Here is a 24,815-nt window from a genome sequence, read left to right on the forward strand (position 1 = left end):
GTGTTTTGAAGACAGCAGGAAAAGAGTGATCAGTCAGTTATATGTTATGTAGAGAAAATATTAAGGATTCAGATAAATCCTCTGAAAACATCAGTAAGTTTAGTAGAAGCATTTCCGTTCAATGCAAACTATAGAAATAATGCAGCTGCTTCAATTTCATCTCATTTTACAAATGTTAGTGGATACACATTCTCAGCAGCCTTTCTGGATGAACCAGAGACATATTTATGGTTCTTTGGCAAACAAAAGCAAAAGGATTCATTTTGCCAGACAGCAGCCTGCATCTGAGCTAATGGCACCCCTATTTTTGTACCAAACAATGAAAAGCCTGGCAGAGCCAGCTGTCTGCTTGCAGGCACAAGGCTGGGGCTCCAGAGATTCCTCAAGATTTACTTCCAAATCAAGATAGTCTAGAAATGGAAATGATTCTTCCGACAGAAAGACCAGCCTTCACCAGAGGGTATCTGTACCAACACCTACAGCCTTGATGCTCATGTTTAGTGTGTCAGACACTATTCCTGTCCCTAAGTGGGGTTGAGTAAGGGATTTCTATAGTAGTAGCATCAGTACTCTTCTGTGAAATCCATTCCCTGCCCTCCATACCTTGACAACCTTGGAAAATACTTCTTCCCTGTTTTTGTGGGAACCCATAGATGTCAACAAGTATTGCTGCTTCCACAGCATCATTATCACTGCTATAATAAACAATCTTTATAGCCTCAAGCTAAATGTAATATTTCAAATTTAAAGAGCCCAAATCAATACTTTCATTATCTGCACTATAAATTATCCATTAATGGAAGCTCATTAGGAAAGGCACCGTCTTTTTTTCCCTGCACCTCTGAGTGTTGCTCTGGGCTCACAGCTGGCACTGCAGGCTCCATGGCTTTATGGAGATTGTTTTCTTTAGAAATGGCCAGGAAGCCTGCTAGTTCCAGGCTTCAGAAAGCGAGAAGCGAAGAAAGCAAGTGAGCAGGCAGAGCTCTTTTCCTCTTTCCTTTAGGCACAGTGAGAAGACAAGAAGTAGGTCAAGGCAGACTACTCACCTGCTTTCTAAGCTTCTAGCAGGAATGAAGCTGACCGGGACATTTCTCTTTGAAAAGGAGAGAGTGCACTGAGAGCACATTCTTCCTCTTCATTCTGACAAGAAGTACTTAACTCAGTTGCCCCCAAGAAGGAGAATTTGGAGCTTGAAATCCACAAAGTGGTCACCACAGCTAGATTAAAATACCAGAGGATATTTAATTCAGCTGATTTTACTGAATCCTTTCTCAGATCTCGGAGGTACTGACTAATTCCACCAGAAAAGCAAACAATAGCCAAAGTTGGTAGATTTGAGTATTAGATGACTTTTTTATGCACATAGAGTTAATTAAGTTAAAAGAGGAAGCAGCTGTTTTCCTAATATGAAGAACCCCAATATTTCATCCATATTAATAATTTAGCTGAATTTAAAAAGTGCATTAAAATTCATTGGGATTCAAGTGGTTAATTTAGAAAAGAACAATAAATCCAGAATATAATGATGCTAGTTCTAGCCACAGCATTGAAGGAGGCCTTTGCTTCCTGAAGACCTTTTGCTGACACCCATTGGCACATTAGTTTGAGAGTTCAAACCCTCTGTAGCTCTGACACATTCAAGAAAACTGGAATCTAGCAACACCATACAACCGTATGATTGGGTAGTTTGCGTTGCCTTCACCTGTAGTTGAACTCTTCCTGCCTGACTGTATACCAACTAAATATAAAAATAAAAAAAAACATGTCAAAGGAAACATAGCAGATAACACAAAACTAGGGAAGTGACAGGAAAGCTCACTTCAGCAAGTTATGTTGCCTGGCTGAGACACAATGAGAAAATGTGGGAGCAAGTCTGCATTTTTGACCATCCATGTGCTGCCCAGACAACTTACAAATATGCAAGATCATGGTCTGTAAAAATGTTCCTAACAAGCATTTGTGCTTGGTTTGGGGCTTTTTTCCAACTTGCTATCCATGTATGTGCCTTTTAACATATTCCTGATGAAGGAGAAACTGGAGAAAGTAGCTGCAATATGAGACAAAAAGTTTCTTCAACCCCCAACAGCATCCCAAAGGATGCGTTTCTAGGACTGTTGAAAGGAGCAGCACAGAAATGGACATTCCTCTGGATCAAAAGCCCCTGGCCCCTTCAGAGCCAGCATAGCCCCCAGGAACAGGGGGCTTCTGAGGATTAGGGAGCTTATAAGGATGTCAGGGAAGGACTCTTCATTAGGGACTGTATTGATAGGACAAGGAGTAATGGGGTTAAAACTTAAAAAGGGGAAGTTTAGCTTGGATATAAGGAGGAAGTTCTTTATTGTTAGAGTGGTGAGGCACTGGAATGGGTTGCCCAGGGAAGTTGTGAATGCTCCATCCCTGACGGTGTTCAAGGCCAGGTTGGACAGAGCCTTGGGTGACATGACTGAGGTGTCCCTGCCCATGGCAGGGGGTTGGAACTAGATGATCTTAAAGTCCTTTCCAACCCCAACTGTTCTATGATTCTAACAGGGTCATCTGAGCTTCCAGAAAGCCACAAGCCCCAAAAGTCTCACAGTGGCACATCAAAGATATTTATAACTGTTCAACATTTGTGCAAGTCAGAGACACAGCACATCTGTGATGCTCCCTCTGTCACATCATGTTGGAGAGCTGCCACAAGGACAGTCAAAACTGGAGCTACACAAGTACCCAGACTGTTCTTATGCAAAAAAAAATAATTGATGGGTGATCCATTTCTTCTTTTTCCGTTATGATATTAATAAAATGGTTTAGTTTTTTAAACTGTTCCATCTTCCAGGGCAACTCAGCCTTTTTAAAAGTGACCTAATTCTCAGCAAAACCTTCAGTTTGATGCCAAAATTCCAGACTATATCTAGAATTAGGTTTCCTACCTATGACTTAACAAATCCATAATTTATTATACTTATACTGTCAAAATACTTGCAGTTATGCCCTTTATGCCAAGCAAAGAAAGAAACAAAGGTGCCACAGAAGATTTTAATTTGGATAGAGAAAATACAGCTGAGCCACCTTCTGAAACTGAGTTTCTAAGACAACAGTTTCTTGCTTTATGTCAGTGACATACCAAACTTGCAATCTCAGTTTTTCTGACTAAAGCAAGTGTTTCTCAGGAAAAACAATGCTAAATCATTTTTTTATTTCTGCATAAATCAAAGTTGAATGGAAAAATAGTTTTCCTTAAATCATTCAGCCCAAACTTCCTAATTTTACTTCTATTAAAAATAAAAAAGAACTACAGATTGCTTTCCTCTTATTTATAGAGAAAAAACCCTCAATTTTTTTGAGGGAGAGTGCAGGGAATGATAATAATTAAGTTTCAAACTGTCTAACCATTTCACCTGGAATTTGCTGTGTCATTGAATAAAATCTATTTTTATCTTTTCCCTTTCACATTTTGACCTCACTTTCTAACTTTCAGGTTGCTCATGTGTGCTCCTGCCTTTTCTTTTTCCCATGCAGTTCCATAACTGCACACCAGATCCTGAATCACTGTGTAAATGGTTGTGCAGACACAAAGCTGAGCAGTAGAGTGGTCTGTTACCCTATCCTACACAAGCAGGACTGGTGATTCCTGCCAAAATACTCAAAACAATGTTGTGTGAGCTTTTCACACACAGTTTTGTACCTCAGCTTTCAACAATCAGGCCAAACCTAAGCAAACCCTTGAAGGGAAAGGTAAGACTGTTCTGTTGTGCACGACCTCTCTACTTCTGGTTTACCAATTGCCTTTTAATAAAACCTACCAATTTCCATGTATTTCAGACAGAAAATTAATCCTCATAATTGTCCCCTGCAACCAAAATATGCAACATTCACTCTATTCTAGCTGCTCAAACTTGCTTTGGGTTCCTCTCTCCAACCAGTTTGTTATCATAGCCTCCAAATCAAGTTTAAATCAAAGGCAATTGGAAGCAAACATGGTCACTTTGTGGTACATTTGTTCAGTTACAGTCCAGCATTTATCTTACTCCGTTGTATATCAAATAAAGTGTAAATTGAAGTCATGCATGAACAAAAATACCCCTGGATACAGGGATCTTAAATTGGCAGCTTCACACTTGTGACATTTATTGGAAAAACAAGATTTCTCAGACACCTTTCTTCCCTTCTTATTTGCTGTTAGCAAATAAGACAAACAATGACAGTAAGAAAATAACTCTTGATAATGTTACAGCTCAAAGACAGGCTTCCCCATCAGCCATAATGCATATAAGGGATATTTCATACCAGGAAGATATTCAGAATGAAGTCAGGATGGTAGGATGTGCAGAAAGGGACAGGCTCTTCAGAAAGTTTGTCCCCAGTGACGGAGGAGCACTTCAGAGGACTGCCGTGGGGCTTCACCCATGGACAGACAAGTGAGGAGCTGAGCAATTCACCCGCAAGGCCAGAACTTGCCTCCTATCTCACCTCCACAGCTCTCTGTCAGCAGCCAAAGCCATACCTCTCTTCCTGGTGACACAGAAAGTCTTCAGAGTATTCAGTGTTCATATTTACCACAGGTAAAGAAAACAGACTTGTAAGAAAACCGCTCAGATTTGTTTCTTACCTTCTGACTTGCTGTTCCATCCTCTGTCTACCACTACTATACACCTGGTGACAAGTTGAATATGGGCTTTAGAGAAACCTGAGGCAGTGAGGCCATAAATGCTTCTTGGGGCAGCTTAAGTAAGTCAGGTTAAGAGCTAAGAGTGCTCAGCACTTTTGCAGGGGTCTCAGCATGCTGCCAAATTTAGCCTTCTTGGTTTTAGTTTCTAGTTACAGTTATTTCAAAATATTCCATGCTTCACACCACACCATTACTGTTATTCTGCAGCCTCATAATGTTTCATACGCTGGGTATCTGTATGCTGACCTGTTAACTTCCTTTCTGCTTGGTTTTATATTTCCTTCCTTTGGTGTATGCATTTCATCATTTTCTAGCGCCATTTCCTTTGGTTCTGAGCATGTTTAAAGTCCACAGTGTAATCAAAAGATTTTGGTCTAGCTATCATCCCTCCAGCCGTAATGTTTCCTCTGTAGCTGACCATCCAAACTGGATCTTAATGGCTTTACTCTGACTCTAGTTACTGCATTGAATCCACTCACGTGGAAATTCATATGTGCTTACATCCAGCTATATCAGAATTGATCTATACCTTCAGGTTTCATAAGCTGAGACACTCTAGGAGAACAAATGCTGAGACTCACCATGAGTGCTTGTGGGAGCCAAGTTTTCTATTTGCATTCATAAATCTTCACTGGCATACACAACCAATATTACATCACTCACCTGAGCAATTACCACTGATCAGCACAGCTCCCATGGAGAATTATTGTGTGCATATGGACTGTTCTGAACGCAACACATGAACTAAAAACCTCCAAACACTGTTCGTTTAGATGGAAATAGAAGATTTCTTACAATGAATACTGAGGAAAACATGGTCTCTTTCTAGACATTCTTCTTAAAGGAAGAAGATGGTAAATTCTCATGTGTCATTTGTGAGTTGCTTTCTGTTACAATTGGAAATACATCAAGAGGACATTGTGGTAAAAGCGCATTACATCTTCATTCCATAATTCAAACCTGCAGAAGCAGCACCAGATGGGAAAAAATTTCTGTCATGCATAGCTAAATTGTATAAACTCGGTATTAATCACAATAAAAGGGAACACTATGAAAGGGAAAGCAGTAATATGAGCTACAAGTTGTATCAACCCACAATCCTTGTCTATTTTATTACTTCCTTAGCATAATACAGTAAGAAATACATATTTCGTTCACTGCTGCCATTGCTATCATCAGCAGCATTGCAGATAAGAGGTCTGTCATGGAGAGAAGTTGATGAAGGTGGTAAAGTATCAGTCCTGGCTGTCAAATGTGAGAAAAAACTGACCTCTTATTGAGCAACCCTGTTAATAGCTTCACTCATCTATCCCCAGTGAAACACTAGCCCCAAGAAAAGCTGATAGGTGGATAAGAACGTGATAATATGAGATATAGGCTACAACTTTCTGTTATGAATAAACTGTCTCATAAACACTTGCATGGAAGCAACTACTGGCCTGCCTTGGAGTGTACAGTCCAGTGCACACAGAGGGAGGATGGTATTAAGACAGGACTAACAGGGCTATGTAAATAAGCTGAGAGGAAAACCAGGGACTCCTGTAAACTGTGCTCTGCTTTTGGCATCGGGACACAAAAGAACTTTTTCTAGGGGGTTTGATTAGGAGTCAATGTGTAGAGCTTCTAATGGCTTTAAGACACAGGAAGAGTAAAGCAATAAAAATATTTACATAGAATGGGTGAATAAATGCATGAACCGGATTAGATTGAAAGAAAGAGAAGGGCAAGCAAGCAGCTAAGTCATAGCAAGATCTCCAGAGTCTATGCAACTTCTACTCAACATTGCAGGTTTTCCATATTCCATGTGAACTGAGATTTTCAGGATTTCTCATTAGCTACCACCAAGTCGTAACCATGAAAATAAGGCCAGAAATTATTCCAGAGCCAATCATTCTATCTATGCAAAGGAGTATAACAGAATGGCACAAAAGGATCTCAATGCCATGCAAAAATAAAGATTCTTCTAAAAATTATCTGAATGGAAGATGTTTGGGACTTGATCCCATCTTTTATGTGTTAAGAGGGAAAGAAAAAAAAACACTTTCTCTGATGTCTGTCATCTGACATTAAGGCTTCAGCTGCTGAATGGACAACACTGACGTGGCATCACGTTTCTCATTCGGCTTTAACATAAGACATATGCAAGTTATTTTTGTTTGTATTGGGCTGGCAGATGCATCCATTTGAAAAAATGTGCAATGGGAAGCTTGCTAGACAATGACGAAACACAATGTGCAGTGCCAAAGCAAACTTTGTGTCTGTTTCTTTTCACAATGACATTAAATGAATTGGAAGTAAATCCACTGAAGTGACTGGAATTACACTCATCCAGAAAATAAGCTAAAAGTGAGACTCCCACATAGTGTCTTCGCACAAGAAGGGAAGCCAAGAGGTCCTTGTTCTTCAGGACCTTCTTTCTTCCTGTCACATTAAGAATTTAGGACAGTGCCAGTAAGCACGACCAAGGTGTATATTTCAGTGGGGACTTCATCTCCTCTCCTGCCTTTGAACACCCTGAAATTCATAGGAAGGAAATGACATGACTTGTTATTCTTTTAGAAAGGATTTTACTCAAAGCCTTGTACAGCAAAACATAGAACACAGCCCACAGATTTTCCAAGTCTTATGCAAGAAACCTAAAGAAGTAAAGCACCTTTAGACTCCTTGCTTTGTCACAAACTTTCTGCATTTAGCTCTTTCAAAGTAATAGTAGTAGTACCAACATCATGTGTGTATGATTTCCATCTTCTGCTGAGAGATGGAAAGATCTTGTACTGGAACTCACCCTCAAAAACATTATACATCAGCAAACTTATCATCACCCAGGATCCAGCTTTGCTCACCTCTCAAAAACAGCAAGCCTGTACAGTCAGTCCTGTGCTTCCTACCTAGGAAGCTTGCCTACAGAGGCCCCCTGTCAGCAAAGGTCGTTATACTTTGCTTAAAAGCATACAACAGCCTTTTCCCTTTCTAAATTTCTGAACAAGTGTTTCTGTTATATTGCTACTACAAATGCTACTCAGTCCCTGGAGAGGTAGTTTAAGATTATGTACATATATAACCAATTTGTAGGGGCTTTGCCTTTCTTGCAGAATTTTAGCAATTATGGTTGTTGCTCCTTTCAGGAAGCATGCGTAGATCCATATGAAGCTTCATCCTGTGGAGCCTGGGGCTTTTTTCTGCTGTTGCCAGTCAGAACACCAAGCCACAGCTAAAGACCCATGAACAGAGCTGAGCATTTGTCTAGGATAAAGGTTGGACCAGTTCATATGTACTGTGAATTTCCTGGATGAATCCTCTTCAGGATGGAGTTCATTTATGAAATCTGTTAAAATCTTACTCTAGACTTTTTCCAAGCCAATTTCAGGCTGCAAATCTAAACACAATCATTCGTATATTTAACTTGATACACATGAGCAGTTCTATTGATTCCTCTTTATATTGAGTTCAGTGGAGTTACTCACATGTGTCAGGGTAAGCAAAAGCATAAGTGTTTGTGAGACAGTGATTTAATTGCTCTGATCTCAATTTTTTTTAGCTGCTCTTTGTGAAGGATTGACTGCTGGAAGAAACCACCAAACAGGGTAGTACATTTTCCAGCTCTGGTATTTTCAAATTAGGTTTGCAAACATCTCCTGGAAACATGCTTCACCAGCCCAAGGCAACTTAACTGGGCAGTAACTAGGTGAAATGTATCAGCCTGAAACAGGCAGAAAATCAAGCGGTATTCTTTCTCATCTTAAACATTAGTGGTCCTCTGGAAAAAACAAAATTAATCCTAAATATCTGACTCTAGCACCCTTTTAGATCTACCTTGTATCTTTATGTTTTTATACCTATATACACATATATGCAGAGTATAGTTAAACATACGGTGTGATAACACACATATTTCTACATAGTTATGTACCTACTACATATATTTCTACATATATTTGTTTTGGACTGAAGAGACAGAATATTGCACTATAATAGAATAATCTGGAAATATTTATTCCTTTGATTTTTCTTCCCTCTTTCAGAGCAATTATGTATTTGCTGCCCCAAAATATTGATAACCTAGCACAAAGTTCTACCTTGCTGTCATTCATTCTTAACATTTAAGACTGATGTTGTCTTTTCCTGTCCCCCTCAGTGGCTTGAACATTAAGACGAAAGACTGAACACTGAATCTATTTCTCTGTGAACACCAGCCTTCCCTCATGCTGACCATGTTCAAGAAACTGCACTAGGAATTTTCTTTTTTCTGCTGAGAAGGAGAGGATGAAGGACGAAAGAATGACCAATTATAAACTCTGTTGTCTTTAGATGAAAGAACCTTTTTGTGGTGTTCTTCAATCTCTTGTTTGGGCTGTCAACAGCAATTTGATAAAGAATGTTCCTATGTCTGACCTGTTTTTTCAAGATAGTAACCTATATTGTGTATCATCTAAAGCCAGGGGATAAGCATCCATTATACTCTGTACTGCTGTTCCTGCAAGCTGAGCATAGCCTTTAAAACCCGGATAAGTTGATTGATAGTTATGTTGAGAAAGTTGCTACTAACAATATTTTAGTTGAAGGGGGAAAAAAATTAAAGTTTCTTTAATCTGATTCTCCCCCACCCCCAACACCACACTTCAGAGGCCAAAGCTCATGATAACTGTTTTGTGGTGAATGGTCAATTGTTACAAAATTCTAATTGGTTCTGGGTCAGTCCCTTTGAAATGGCTGCTGTGCTCTAGTAATTTTTTCAATTAATTCTTAACAACTGACAAAACTTTGGATCTTGTCAAAAATCGTTCAGATTTTTATAGTAAGCAAGAACACGGAACAAGATTAGCCTGGATTAAGACAGATTCCTACATACATTATCACCAAGGTTATAATTATAGCTTAGCTCTCTGTTTTCTTTTGCTCTCAAAATAATGATTAACAAGCCCAGCAGGGTTTTCTTCCCTGTAAGTACTCACTGAATACTTTTATAACGATAAATTGGAGAAATGCACATGTGTATGCCTTCTTTGCTTTATGAATAAATTGAGCATATGCAAGGTTCAGCTAGGAATCTTATCAGACATATTTTCACAGAACTATATTTTTGGACGTAGGCAGCTACTGTGTTGTCTATCTTATGCCATCATTGACATAAGTCAAGAAGTGACCAAGGACCACTTTGCCAGTTGTGTTACTCAGAGAAACCTCACGATTATTTTTCTATTGAGTTCAGACTTCAAAAGGGAGGAACATGTTGAAGGACAAAGTCAGACCACATCTTTCACCAGAAGGTCCTCAGACAGACAATGAAATTACCTGTCAGGTCTCTTTTCTACAGCAAAAATTATCTCTGAGTCTAGGGGTTGATTATATCAGTTGTTTGCCTGTAAGACAAGAAGATAAATATGAAAAACTGTCTTAATTTTTCATATTGGTCCTTCCTTCAGCAGCAATCATAAAAGTATACAGACATATCAAATCGCAAGGGATGTTAAATCAAAAGTTCATTAGTAAATTAGATTATATTATAGACACCACATTATCTGTAACTCTAGTCACAAATTTCCTAAACTATCAGTAATGCTTAATTGTTTATACAGGATCTATTTCATAGCTTTGTTGTTTGTTCATGAAGACAGAAAAATAAGTTTGAGTCCTCTGCAGTGCTGGACTCTGGTGCAAATCTTTCTACCATAACTCAAGCACACTGGCTTAACTGAAGCTATCCTTACACCTGATCATAAGTGGTCAGCCACTTCACGGAGAAGGGATCAACTTTAACCCATTTCACACATTTTCTGCCAGCTTGACCTGCTCCACACTTTTCATAAAATGACCTATTCTGATGGTGGTTTAATGAACATATTTTGATCACGTTCATTTAAAATCAGAATCCCACCATTGGAAATATACAATATCTAGGTTATAATGCAAATTAAACATGTTTCAATCTAACAGGAAACAAAGGTCACTGATAATTCTGCAGACTGGTAACGTTCACTGAATCCTTATTCTGCAAATGCTGTGAGTGCATTGTTCCCTTCCCCTACTTTGGGTTTTCTTTCCATTCTTACGCAGCCAATCAAACATGTTAATTCCTGACTGCTTTTCTAAGACTCAATTATTTCCTTGGTTCCTGGTATAACCACTACTTTACTGTTGATGGTAACATTTCATGTTGTTGGTTTTGCATATGTTTTCCTTTATATGCAAGTGGGATCCCAATTCTGAAAGATTTTTCTTAGAATTACCCCAATAGGAGTTTTCCACCTGAACAGCTTGCAGAATCAAGCCCTTAATTATGAAAGGAATCTGGTTTCCTATAGCAGTGTGTTGCCTTCTCAGGATCTACAAATGGAACTTAGATGGTACTTAATCTGACATTTATAGATTCCAAAAGATTCTGAAACAGGCTTCAGTCTCCTTCCTAAGAGTGTGACAACTTCTGCGCAGTTCAGTTTCTGTTTTCCAAGTTCTCAAGAGTTTTCATTACCTCAGGTATCGATAAAAAATGCAAGTGTGTGTTACTTCTTCAACAAGGTTGCATAAACCATGGAGAAAGGGCATGGTTTCTCTCTTTTCAGGGAATGTTAAAGGAAATATGGTAAAACATGCATACTGTTAGCAGAGTTTCAGTCACGCTTTAGACTTGTATTTCATGCTCCAGAGAGCAGTTGTGGAAGTCTGTCAAAGTGCACAAAGGTGGGTTATTCAGAGTTAATTCTTCCTGGTCATGTCAGACTCCATTTGTTACACTTGCACATGTAACATTGCACTCCTCAACTTTTTACTTGTGAACTAATCCATGGAGTACTTCCAAAATATAATTAAAACCAATATTGATTTCACCATATTGTCATTTGAAATACTGCTTGAATGGTCTGCGTGCATTGACTTGTGCAATAACATAGGGATAGAAGGGCTGGATTTTGTGGATGCCCACATGCCTTCACAGCCCAAAGCATGACTTTTGGTTGGGTTGGCCACTAACATGACAAGAAGCCAGCCTTAAATCCAAGAACCAAACACAGTTTTGAATGGTGAAATTAGTGAAGAAACCTCAAAAGGATCTGAATTTCTTCTCTAATCCTTGTTTAATATGTTAATGAAATAATTTTACAGCACCATAAATATTATAATTTTCAAAATGTTCCTATTCCAAGAAAAGCTGTCAGAAAGTGGAAAAAGAACATAAATGTTAGAGAGTTGCTTTCTCCAATTGGTCAAAATTTCATATCTGCTGAAGATATTTGAAAATTTATTCAGTTGATCTGTGATTCTTTTTCCTCTTTTATGAAAAAAATGCTTTCTTTCAAACCACAAAATTAGCACTTGTCATATTGAAAATATTGCATCTGAAAATTCTGATGATTTTACAGTATTCCCAGAATGCTCAAGAGCAAAGTACTCCAGCCAAATACTCCCTTTCCCATGATGGCTTTCAGATGAATCAGCATTTATAATTAAATAAGTATTTTGCTGAAAAAATTCTTACCACATTTACAGCAAGTATTCTTGTGTGAGGGGAAATAATAAAATGAAAATAGGAACCTTGAGATTCTCAAGGGGTTTCATCCTCACCTTGTCACAGATTACCTACATAACCCTGAACAGCTTGGCTGGGTATTCCTCTCCTTTAATTCACCTCTTTTCAGTTTTTTCATCCCTGGGTCAATATTAGCTACTAAATACATAGCAAGGCAAGGCGTATTATTTAACACCAAATTAATCACCAAAACACCCTTACATCCTGGCAGGGACAATTAGATCACAGAATCACAGAATGTTTTGGTTGGAATTTCATCCAGTTCTACCCCTCCTACCATGGGCAGGGACATCTTCCACTAGCCCAAGTTGCTCAAAGCCACATCCAACTTGCCCTTGAACACTGCCAGGGATGGGGCAGACACAGCTTCTCTGGGCAACCTGTGCCAGCTCCTCACCGTCCTCATAGTGAAGGATTTCTTCTTCTGGATGCTTTATTGTTTACTTTCTTCTGTTCTTCAGGTACAGTGAAGACCTCAACCTTGGTCAAGTATGCAGAGAAATTTGCTGATCTGGAGTTCCTTTATATGACATTTAATAAAGCTGTTGTATAAAGGGGAAAAAGTGTCTTCCCTATAAATGTTACACGCAAAACAGGGAGGCACTGATAGAAAATGTGATGCTCCAAGGCAGCCTTGGCTGCAGTCATCATGAGATGGAATTAGATCTTCTGGTCAGAAGCAATAGCACAGAGAGAACACCAACACCAGCTCTGAAAACCTACTAGAGTGATGAACAGATTACACATTTTACCTTTGACAGCCCATTTCTTGCACAGCAGTGGCATGAGGAAATTGGCACTAATCTGAGTCCAGGCTACACCTTTCCTAGAGATTACTCAGCCCTTTTGCTACATATGTTCCCTTCACATCCATTTTCTACCCTAAGGAATTATGCTACTTTTCCAGTCATTCCCATCTGTTTGCAGATAACAAAGATGCACAGTCAAAATGCTCATATGTACGCTACATGCAGATGTAATAGAGATTACATATGTAACCATAGAAATCTTCACTGATAGATGTTTCTGGTTTGCTTGTCTGTATTTGCTGACACCCAGGCTCTCCCTAGCTGGACTCTGTTTTCCAGCATACACACAGTGAGAAAACTGGAGTAGATTTCAAGTTACTTCATATTTACCCAGCAGAGGATCTCCAACCACCCCACCAGCATCATTGCTTATGTGCAACACACTTGTATTTTTCAGCCTTAAGATCATAGCCAAGATGGGTTCCATTTTGCTATGCTAAATACATAATAAATTATATTTCTTCTTTACCATTTTCCCTTGGACATAATATTTAGGGCAGTGGGGTCACTGACAAAAAGGTCCCGAGAGCGTCCTGCTGCTTACTTGAAAATAAGGGTAGGAGCCACAGATCTGCTTCTGTGAGCAAAATATGTGGTGTTATTGATATACTGTGGTTAAATTGCATAGTGGAAGTGGAAGTGAGATAGCTATATTGACTGACAGACAGATAGGTGGGGAGATAAAAGGATTCATTCTACAAATAAAATTAAACAATATATTAAAACACTCACCCTAAACAACAATAATTCAGAAAATTTACATTGCATTGCAGTGTATTCTGTCACTGGAACATCAAGAAAAGGGGATATAGCAAATTTTTTTAAACTTTTACTGTACCTCACCAGCTTAGGTACTACTTCACTGTTCTATGAGTACTTCTGGTATACGCATTTGGGAAGGAAACAAAGCAGATCACACACAATAAATCCTTCAGGAAAGGGTAAAGAAAAGCCACATCAATGGTAGAAGGATTGGACAGGATCCCAGTTCATAAGCCTGAGGATGGAAAAGATTGCACAAGTCCTGGTGACACTATAAACCTCTTCAAAGTGGATGTTTTAAACAATGTGAAAGTGATAAAAATGAGGAATACAGCCTAAAACTACATGTCATACAACCCAAACTATTCATTGTGGGGCAGGAGAGAATGGTATCAGACAGAGCAGTTAAGCATTGGGAGAGAGGTAATGGAGGTAATTGAGGCACCATCACCAGAACTATTCAATAATAGATTAGATAAGTAGTAGAAATAATGTAGGGGAATATCCTGCATGAGGCAGGGAGTTGAACTAAATCACCCATGAGGAGAATAATTGCAGTTATAGATCTGTTCCATCGCCACTACAAAACGGTGGTGCCAGGTGCAAGTATTAATTTTATTAAAACCTGAACTGGAATGTACGTGTTCTCAAACATAGCCAAAAGCCATATATATTCTATGTAGGAATGAGACTAAACCCCATTTCACAGACATTGTGTTACTTTCAAATTTTGTCAAGTTGATGCTCTATGACACTGGAAAAGAACTATAAAGTCTGATGAAGGTAAGTCCCTTCTCCTTCATTTCATTCATATTGGGAGAGTGAACAGCTTGGCTAGCTACCCCTCTCCTTTAATTGACCTCTTTTCAGTTTTTCATCCCTGGGTCAATATTAGCTACTGAATGCATAGTAAGGCAACATATATTATTTAACACCAAATTAGTCGCCAAAGTACCCTCACATGTTGGCAGGGACAGTTAGATCTGCTGGTCAGAAGCAATAAGGGAGAGATAACCAGCTCTGAAACCCTACTGGAGTGGTGAACAGGTTATACACTTTACCTTCCACAGCCTGTTTCAGTATGTGAAACTGAGACTTCGTTGTAGTTTTTTGCATGTTCAGTAAACAGGCCTTGGAATAATCTGAGTATATAAAACAAACTGAGAATATAAACAGTATATTCCTCTGGGCCTTGTAGAAGAAAGCAAAAACAGCAGTGGAAAATTAGCACACATAGCCTGTCACAAGATGCAAGAGCTTCTCATTTTCTTTAGCTATTTCTAAGAGCCTGATGTACAACACATTTCCAGTGTGGTCTTGCCTCCACTAAATTAAGCCATGGTTTTCTTACCATTTTTATTGAGAGGAGCACCCCAACTCTCCTTCAGAAAAGACCTCGTCAAGAGAGACTCTTTCCAATCTATTTGACTTAATTTGGTATCATAAACCCATGGCTTTGCTACATGCGTTCCTCAGCTTCCAAGCAGATCTGCAAGGGTTAGGGTGATCTAACAAATTCTGACAATAGCACTTCACCAAAACATAGCTTCAAAGTGAAAAGCTGCAGTTTTAAAAGTGCATGCTTTTCAGAAGTTCCCAGGGCCTCTCACCAAATTGCTTTCACTTACGATGTTTCTTGGTGTTTGCTTACAGTAGTACCCTGGCAGATTTATGGTGGAAGGTGCTTTCAGTTCATCAAATACTGTCCTCTGTCACCATCCTAAGTAGCCCTTTCATGATACTAAGCCAATAAAGCAGAAAACATGAGAATCCATCGATCCTGGTATCTGACCTAGGGCAAAAGGTTATACAATAAAGGGACAAGTAGACATATTAGGGACATTTCCCCATTGATTGAGATCAGAATCCAATGATACGGCAAAGGGGGCTGATGTCCTAACTGTACCTGCCATCTGTTATTCCTGATAGTGATGCATACAGATCCTCTCTCTCTTGAGACATGCAAATGTCTGAGAGATCAAGTTTCTGTTATGGGGAGACTTCATTAAAGGTGGGGTTTGTCTTAATGACTGAGTTGCTGCTCTTACTTATTTTTAAACTATTTTGCATTTCTAAACCAGAAATCTTCTTTCAATAAAATGTTCTTTCAGGATAAAATTCATCTAGCAAAAAACACCATGTAAACATTAAGAAACAGCATCTGTGAGCTCCTTAATATGAAGATATAACTGTCTTTTCCATGTATCTTTTCACAGATTTTATGATGCAACCCATAAATTCACGATGCTAAGCATACTTCTTTTTTAACTTAACTGCTGTCTTCTCATCTATTTTGCCTGGATCTAAATTGTACAACTTTTACCACATGGTTATTAAAAGCTTGCTGACATGAGGATATATAAACTAGTGCTGTTCTCCTTATCCATTAAAAAGTCAGGTTTAGGAGTCTGGGGAAGCAGACACATATGTGAAGTAATTATCTAATAGTGGAAATTGAATGCAGATATTCAGTTATGAATCCACAAATTACAAGCTCTTTCAAAAACACATGCACATCCTACCACACAACATTTCCTACAGAGTAATTAGAGTTCTTTGCATCTATAATTTCGCATTAATGACTCTCTAAGCAAATACTGAAATTACACAGTAATATACCATAACGGCTCCAGGCTGGTTCACTTGTGTTGTACAAAAAGGCAGAGAGATAGCTTATGTCACTGCATGCGTCAGAGAAGTTGTCAAACAATCCTACATGTACAAAATGTTAGAGACTGCCACAAATAAAACTCTTAAGCATTTAGCATTTTTCAGTGTTCCATTATACACTAAAACACATACAAATATATCTGGAAATACACGAACATCAGTTCTGTACTCAGCTGATAGCTAGCAATCAGTGCAAAGATCTGGCAGATTTGGGGAGAAGAGCCAGGAAAGCTGATACAGATTCAATCAAGTGCTTTATCAATTGTAAGGATGCCATCCCTACCTGAGAAGAGCCATGCTGGTTCAATAATTTAAATCCAATAGAAGATGACCATGAAGAACTTCCCCAGTTGTTCTTCCATATAGGTGTATTCTTTATGAAGGTCATACTACTGACCTCTGTAAAACTGAGTGTGAAAGTAATGAAAAAGTCAAAACTGTGGGGAAAGTATCTGTTGCTTAATAAGTTGTCATTTCTCCATGTATAATGACTCACAAACAACTGATGAAAAAACCTTTGAGCAAACTTGGGGGGTCTGCTCCAACCAGATCAGCTCAGGCATCACTATCCCAAAGGACCCATATGACTGCAGTAGGCTGTGGAGAACAAAATCCATATATGGGTCTGTACAGTGAGGTCTTTACACACAGCTCTGCCACTGCATTTGTCCTCAAACCCACCCATCGATTCTGGTCTGACACAACAGCCCATTGTCCTGGTAGACTCATGATTTGTATCTCGTCTATTGGGTTGCTGACTACAGATATGGCTCTTTCTCCTCTGATCATAGACCTGCTTGTAAAGCAGCCTTCGTTGTCCACTAGGTCCTAAAAAGCACACAGCTGGTCAATTGAAGAACAATCTGTTACCTGCTGCCCTCCTTCAGCTTTCTTCAGAGCTCCCTTCAGGCACGTCTGTGTCTTCCTCTCCTGCTTTGTGACTTCTAGGTTACTGCAGATTGTCTGATCTTGCAGACTTCCTTTACTTGTATATTCTCAATTGCTTTTTGTGCAAAGTAACTTGATGTTGATGACACATCTGAGAACATTGTGCTGTTTCACACTGGACATTCCTTCACGTTTCATTTTTCTTGGAATGTCTGGTAATGTTTTCTGGTCTTTGATGAATTTTGTACAAAGACTAGTACCAGTGTAATGGATTTCTTGAGAGCAGAGAAGAGGCAGGTATGATCATCCCCTCTGTGCACTGATTATATTGAAATTACCATTTCCCACTTCAGAACACACTACCTTCTGTAGAGTTGAATTCTTCTCTGAAAGAAAAGGCTTCCTGCTTTTAGGGGCAGAGCATTTTCCAGGTACTACAACACAGAATGGGACACAAGGTAAGTAATATTGCTTGGTGGCCTTTGTTTTTGGTAATAGATGGTGTCCAGGTTTTCATTTTAAGAAATTTATGTGCAAGCTGTTCTTTAAAGTGACAGATGAACCTTGGCAATCATATCTCATGATGTAAAACTGTGTTCAACATCAGTGTTGAGGCAGATGTAAACGCATGGAGTAATGAGTTACATTCTTTTCCAAGGCTCTCCAGTAAATCCATACCTTATTTTTTCAATACAGTGACTATTTCAAATCATATCTAAGAAGATATTACTACTTCACAAACTTTAAAAAGGAAAACATTTAAGGACTCAATATGACAAATTCAGCTGTAAGTCAGACACATTGTTGTGCATTTTCTGTGATGCTGTAATGAATTCTTATCTTCCTTAAATTTGATTGATCTTGCCCAGGTTCAAAGGAGTCTCCCCTGGCAGGTAAGGCTATGACTCCTCTTCCTTTGCCTAATTGTAATGTAAATCTATGGCAGCTTCCTTGCAGCACATGAAAGATTACTGAATTTGGGAGTGTCGTGGTTTAAACAAAGTCAGCCATAAATCACGCGGTCATTCACTCACTCCCACCTTTTTGCCCTTCCCCTACACCCAGAGGGACGGAGAGGAGAATTGAAAATAATGCAGCTCCCACGGGTTGAGATAAGAACAGATTAGTAACTAAGGTGTAACACAAATCACTGCTGCTACCACCAATAATAATAATGATAAGGGAAATAACAAGAGGAAAGAATACAACACCCCAGCACCAGCTGACTGATAACTCGCCCAACCCCACCCGACAGAGCACTGACAGATACCTCACCCAATCCCGCAGTGTATTAGCCCTTACGGGTAACTCTCCATTACATCCTGGGCATGACGTGCTGTGGTATGGAATACCTCTTTGGTCAGTTTGGGTCAGGTGTCCTGTCTCTGCTTCCTCGCGGCTTTCCCTCCTCCCTGGCAGAGCATGAGGCTCAGAAAGTCCTTGGTCAGACTAAAACATTTGTGTTACCAGCTCTGTTCCCAGGCTAAAAGTCAACAATTGCACTGCATCAGCTACTAAGAAGGAGAAAAATGACTGCTACTGCTGAACCCAGGACAGGGGGTAACACTGCAAGCCTTCCTGTAGGAAGATGGAGCCCTACTTTTGCTTATGAGCATACAAAAGGCATGGTAAGTTCAACCTTTTTCTAAAAAAAGAGAAAAGGAAAACAAGCTACCATTTCAAACCAACCAAATAGTTAAAGAAAAACAGCAAATCCAGGAGCAGGGGAGAAGAGCAAGTGAGTTCTATGTACTCTCTATCAACCCCTGGGAGGGCCAAAGAGCTATGATGAGTAACTTTTCTCTCTCTAGTCTGTACCATACATTCCCCTCACATTCTAGACATGAGCCCAGCCTGATTATGAGCAGAAGTCCCAATAGCAGGGGAGCTGACAAAGAAGGGCTGGCACAGCGTCCTTGTCCTGGTCCGTAAAAATGTCTATGTACATGATGATCAGAGAACAGCAAAGCAAAAGAAGACAGTAGCAAATTTCTGGGTGAGCTACCTGATCAGGAGACTCCAGAAGGAAGAACAGTCCTAAGAGAGTTTTCCAAAAACTTCCAACAGTGAAGTGAGAAGTTAAAAGACTTATTCTCCAGCAGAAATAATTGGAAAATCTGCCACATGCAGCAGTGTGATTGATCATCCAAATCCCAAGGAATTTTAAGTCACAGGTGAGATGAAAAGTTTCAGCCATGTGGGGCTTTTACAAAGAGACAGAGTGGCTTTTTAAAACGCTTGTATTGCACTGTTTCATGAGCAATGCGGTTATGTTTGTATCCAGCTGCTTTTCAAATATATTTTCCTCCTGATAAAGGTTGTGTTTGATGACGATCTTTCTTTTGGAAGATTCAGGTGCCAGGTCTTAGCCATATTTGTCTTTTTCTATTCAGTTTGTAGAGTACTGTGAGCCAGCCTGTCTTCAAGTACGTGCCATGCTAACAAAGGTAGGGGCTATAACTATTCTTCTAAAAAAAACCCACAAAAAACAACAATCTGCATCACTGCATATGATATTATGATATTTTACTAGAGCATCGCTTAAATATCCGCTTCTCACCTAGTCTCAATACTTTTTTTCACGTGTCAAATGCTAACAGAACATTCAAAAATCTCGGCTCCAGCACTGCTTAGGGTCTGTTTTTTGTCTGGTTTTGTTGGGGTTTTTTTCTTCTCAAATTGTTTGCAAGTGCTCACAGAGGGGGGGTTTGTTTAGTTTTATTGCGGTTTGTTTTGGTTTTAAAAGTATCCCATCAATAGATTAGCCAGTGCTAATCCCCTGCTGTACGGTTGCGAGTAGCCATCTCTTCTTGTAGGAAGGAGCGATTCATAATTGCAGATGCAATTGGTTTAAGCTCAAAAAGAAATGTCAGGAATATTCAGTGTGAGCAGCACTGACTGCTCAGCTGGGACTCCTGATACATCCTGAACTTGGTTATCTTCAGAGAAAGCCACCCGGCCACTGGCCGTGTTACACCCAGTAGCAACAATTTGGTTGATATTTTTTGGCCAATGACCTCAAAACAAGCAGTTATCTCTTTCTGGGAAACGAGTATTTCGGCATCTGATTAACTTTCCTAGCTACCCGGCCGTTTCAGGCGTTCATTATCATTAACTCCTAAGGATAGTAACTTTGGAGTTGGTCGGCAGCAAGTTGTGAATTCGCATCTACGCATCTACGGCATGCGGAAGATCTGTTTCTGTTGGTTTTATTATAAAATAACTCACCCTTTTTGGGGGGAGTCGTATTTTCTTTGCCTCTGTAAGTCCAGCAACAATTCGGACCGCAAATTGATAAAACAGATAGAAGAATAAGGCTGAAAATGGTTTGATGAATGCGGTGAGAAGTGGATTAATTGCCGAATATAAAATATTTCATCATGCAGATGTTTAAGGCTGCGGTAATGTAGAAGAGCATTTTCTTTAAACGAATTTTTGTTCCATGTCAAAGAACTAAAGAAAGTGACCTTAGTGTTTAGCTGCGGCATCTGATCCATTAGTACGGATTCTGAAAAGAACAGATTTACCTCTATCGGTATTGATTAATCTCGTGGGGTTAATCGAGTTAGGGTGTGTCGACACTGGAAACAACAACCAAAGGGAGGTTTCGGTGTAGATTATCAGTTATGAAAAATATGCAGACACGAACCACGAACCCTCGGACATAAGGACATCGACACTTATCTGTGTCTCCAAATGGTTTCAGCCACCGAGTAACTAGCGGATTCAGAGGATCTAACAGCTTAATTAAGAATTAATCTTAATTATCTTTACAAAGTCAAATTGGAAAGGAAGGGTCGTTGTGTGATGCAAACCCTTAATTCGTCGACCGCACCTTCCCGGGAGTTAAACCGGGGAAAGCTGAGCTGTGAAGTGCTCCCGACAGCTCCCCTCCAGCGTGTCCACTTCGTTATGCTGCCCTTGCAACAGCCCCTGTAGTATTAGTTTTCCAGGGCGAGGGCACCCTGTGAGACTCTGCTCCTGGACGCTGACTCGAGACCAGTTACAAAGCGGGAGGAGAGGTCAAGCTAAGCTCCCACATCAGCGCAGCCGGTGGAAAAACCCACAGAGCCGCCGAAGCCACTTCCCAGGGCTCGGCGGGCGCCTGGGCGGCCTCGGCACCTGCTGCCTCGGCACCGGCTCCCGACTGCTCGGCACCCAGAGGCGCCCGGGACCTGCCCGTCCCCGCCGGGGGGAACCGCAACGGGGTCGTCTTGCCCACAGCTCGGACGGGGGCCGGTACACACCCGCGTTAACAGTCCTCGGAGGGACAAACAGGAGGGGAGTGAGAATAGAGAAGAAAATCCCTCCTCCTCCAGTTGAAACACCCGACAAGTTGCCCGTTGTCGCACGCACGGGTTAATTTCGTAATGGCACCATTGTGTTTTTAAGCTTTATTTTAAAAATAAAAACCATCGATGCACTCTAGGAAATACCTTTCGTTTGATACTGCCCAATAGTAACAGTATGGAAAAGGCATGCGTCTCAGCTTTATGAGAAGGTTTATTTCCCACCTTTGAATATAAAGCGTGTGAACTTGGAAACCAAAGAACGACAAAAGCGCTTGGAGATCTATAGGGGAAAAATAATCTTTCCTCTAGGATAGCAGATAAAATCGTCCTACGAGATTTCGGGGTGAGGGGGGAGCACAAGAAGTATGAGACAGCTTGTCTTGTTCTGCAAAAAAAACATCAGATGAGCCACAGTTTAAGAACCAGTTAGCGCAGAAAGTGAGAAGGAGAGCTTTGATTTCCTCTGGAGGGGAAAAAATAAATCAGAGCCACAGTTTAAGAACCAGATCTAAGGAAAAGTGTTTACAATTTGATAATGTGAAAGATGGAGAGGAGTTAATCAGAGGGATATCAGAGGTGGCGAGTTTAAAGTGGTGGAACACATGACGGCCTTCGCTTTTACAAGCTGTATTAAAAGTGACTCGGCTCACGGTACAAAGGCGGCCACGGCGCTGGGGCAGCCTCGGGGACACCGATCCCGTGGTCTGAGGCAGGGCATCAGCTCCCCCGAATACAGGCACCAGATAATTTGGGAGGGAGGCAGAACACACCCCCGTTTCTTTGGTGGCTCCGTGTTAACTCCTCCGTCCTGACCAAAGAAAAAGCGCTGCAAGAACCAGGGAGGGCTGGCAGCGCCTTTTCAAGCTTTACCGACGTGCCGGTGGCCCACGAACACTCGTGAGGGGAGCCCGGGCTGCCCCTCCGTGACAAGCCACGGCTGCCGCCGGCTGTGGTTAAAGCGGGCACCCCACCGACACGGGGAGGGCATAAGTAACACCGGGACGGCCCCCATCAAGAGGAAAGTCGGGGGCCGGGAGCGAGGCTATACGTCCCCGTCCACCAGGCTGAAGTGTTTGCCGGGGCCGGGGAGGCAGAGGTAGGGGATGGCGCTGCCCGGGTAAAACAGAGGGAAAGGCAGCGGCAGCAAGCAACGGCTGAGCAAGGGGCTGTCCTTGTAAAGGGCAGGGAAGGAAAGAGCCGCGGCAGCGGGGGGCGGTGGCTCCATCGGGGGCTCCGCCGGGCTCGGGCCCTCGGGCTCGGCCGACATTTGTCTCTTGAGCTTGTTGCGGCGGTTCTGAAACCAGATCTTCACCTGCGTCTCTGTGAGGTGCAGCGCAGCAGCCAGCCCGGCCCGTTCCGAGCTGCTCAGGTAGCGCTTCACGTCGAAGGTGGACTCCAACTGAAAGACCTGGCTCTTGGAGAAGATGGTCCGCGTCTTCTTCCTGCCGCCCGCCGCCGGCGACCTGCCGCTCTCCCCTCCGCAGCCCCCGGCATCCTGCGGTGGCGGCTGCGGGGCCCCGCGCATCCCCTCCGTAGAGAGCGGGGAGCCCACCCTGCCACCACCCTCCACCTCCGGGCTGAGGCCGCGGTTTGTTCCCTCGTCCCCGAGCCGGCGGGGCTCGCTGCCTGCAACGTCAAAGCACAGCATCAGCTCCCTCCTCCGCCCGCACCCGCGCCCCGCATGCACGGCCCGGCTGAACGCTGGGGAGAGGGGATGGAGCCGAAGGGTGAGGTGGGACAGGGAGGCGAGAGGGTTGCCGAGAGCTGGGTCCCATCTCCCCCTTCAAAGGGAAGAGGAAGGCTTAGGAGCCTTCAGTAAGGATCTAAGGAAATCTCTCTGCCAGCTGCATGCAAAGTCAGGGGCTCCTGGACACGGGACAAACAGCCAAGGAGGCCGGGAGCGGGTAAAACACCCTGGAAAAGCCCCTGGGACCAGGTTGGTGCGTGTGCGTGTGCCGGTGCCATCTCCGCCTGTCCGTCCGCAGAGCCCCGGTTCCTCCTCCGGCAACTGCGTGAACGCCGAGGCTGCGTGTGTGAGGGTGCGTGTGCGCGGTGCCAGCCCGGCCGCGCTTGGGAGGCCGGGCTGCGACCCGATGTGTGAGACAGCCTGCGGCGGGCTGCCGGTTCTGTACCCGAGCTGCTGGAGCCTTTACTGGAGTCTTGCTCCGCAGGCCCCTCTTCTTCCTCCTCCTCCGGCAGCGCGCAGCGCGTTCTGCCGTGCTCCCGGGCCGGGCGGCGGGGTCCGACCTGCAGGATGCTGTCGATGCTGAAGGCCGGCGGAGTGGCAGGGACCGGCGGTGGGGCTGGGCGGCTGCCCCCGAGCTGCACCATGGCGTGCCGAGCCGCAGCCAAGCCGTGCCGAGCCGCGCCGCAGGACTGGCTGCGGCGGGAGGGCGGCAGCGGCAGCCGGGGCGGAGGGAAGGCTAGGTCGGCGGAAGGGAGGAGGGGTCGGAGTGACGGAGGGAGGGGATGGAGCTAGAGGCAGCCAAAGGGCTGAGGACGCAGGGAGTGGTGCAGGGGAGGGAGACGGGGAGGGCATGTGGCAGAGAAGAAAGGGAGCAAAGAGGGAAAAGCAGAAGGAGCTGGAGGGAAGCGGGAAGGGAGGGATGAGGGAAGCAAACAGAGGTGCCTCTTTCCTAGCCCCGAAAGGGTAGCCAGACCAGAGCAGGGCAGGGCTGGCTGCCCTCCTGTCAGGACCGTCACTGTTGGGGTGGAGGGAAGGCAGAGTAAGGCCCAAGAAAGCCCACAGGAAAGGCGAGGAGGAGGTGGGATGGCAAGATGGAGATTTCTGGATGGAAGGAGAAGAATGGAGGGAGAGGACTGGAAATAAGAGCAAGGATGAGGTGGAGTGCGGCAAGGAAAAGCAGAGGTGGCGGTGAGAGAGGGAAAGTGGGAAAAGGGAACCTGGGAGCCGGCGAATCCCTTCCGTGTGTTTGTGCAGCACCTGCACGACCACGGACAATCTGCTGGGGGCATTTGCTGCAGATTATGATGCCATCGTAAGAAGGTGGGAGGCCCTTGGGAAGGGCAATTCACACAGCCCTAGTCCCTTCCCTGTGGTCCTTCCACCTGCAGACCTTCAGCGGCGGGTGCAGTTTCCATGGGGAGAAAGGAATCCACTTTCCTTCCGAGGAGCCCCGTGGTAGCAGGCTACCCCAAAACCCACACGCGTACACAAGCCCGTGGCTCTACAGAGCCCTTCTGTAGTTTTCAAGAGCTAA

General features: G+C 42.6%; 1 protein-coding gene across 1 annotated transcript; it reads right to left on the reverse strand.

Annotated features, from left to right (window-relative positions):
- Window positions 1-22,636: 22,636 nt before the first annotated feature.
- On the reverse strand, window positions 22,637-23,925 carry LOC136007423 (homeobox protein HMX1-like). The gene is made up of 2 exons (XM_065665311.1): window positions 23,727-23,925; window positions 22,637-23,220 (listed from the first exon to the last, which is right to left on the reverse strand). Exons 1-2 carry the CDS (start codon window positions 23,923-23,925, stop codon window positions 22,637-22,639), a joined length of 783 nt encoding a protein of 260 aa, XP_065521383.1.
- Between the last annotated feature and the right edge of the window lie 890 nt (window positions 23,926-24,815).

The sequence above is a fragment of the Lathamus discolor genome, chromosome 1, assembly GCF_037157495.1.
Source record: "Lathamus discolor isolate bLatDis1 chromosome 1, bLatDis1.hap1, whole genome shotgun sequence".
Classification (NCBI taxonomy): Eukaryota; Metazoa; Chordata; class Aves; order Psittaciformes; family Psittacidae; genus Lathamus; species Lathamus discolor.

Excerpts from the sequence above, each read along its gene's own strand:
- LOC136007423 (XM_065665311.1), bottom strand. The coding sequence starts at position 23,925 with ATGGTGCAGCTCGGGGGCAGCCGCCCAGCCCCACCGCCGGTCCCTGCC. Across the intron at positions 23,221-23,726 it reads TAAAGGCTCCAGCAGCTCGG|GCAGCGAGCCCCGCCGGCTC; the intron begins GTACAGAACCGG and ends TTGACGTTGCAG.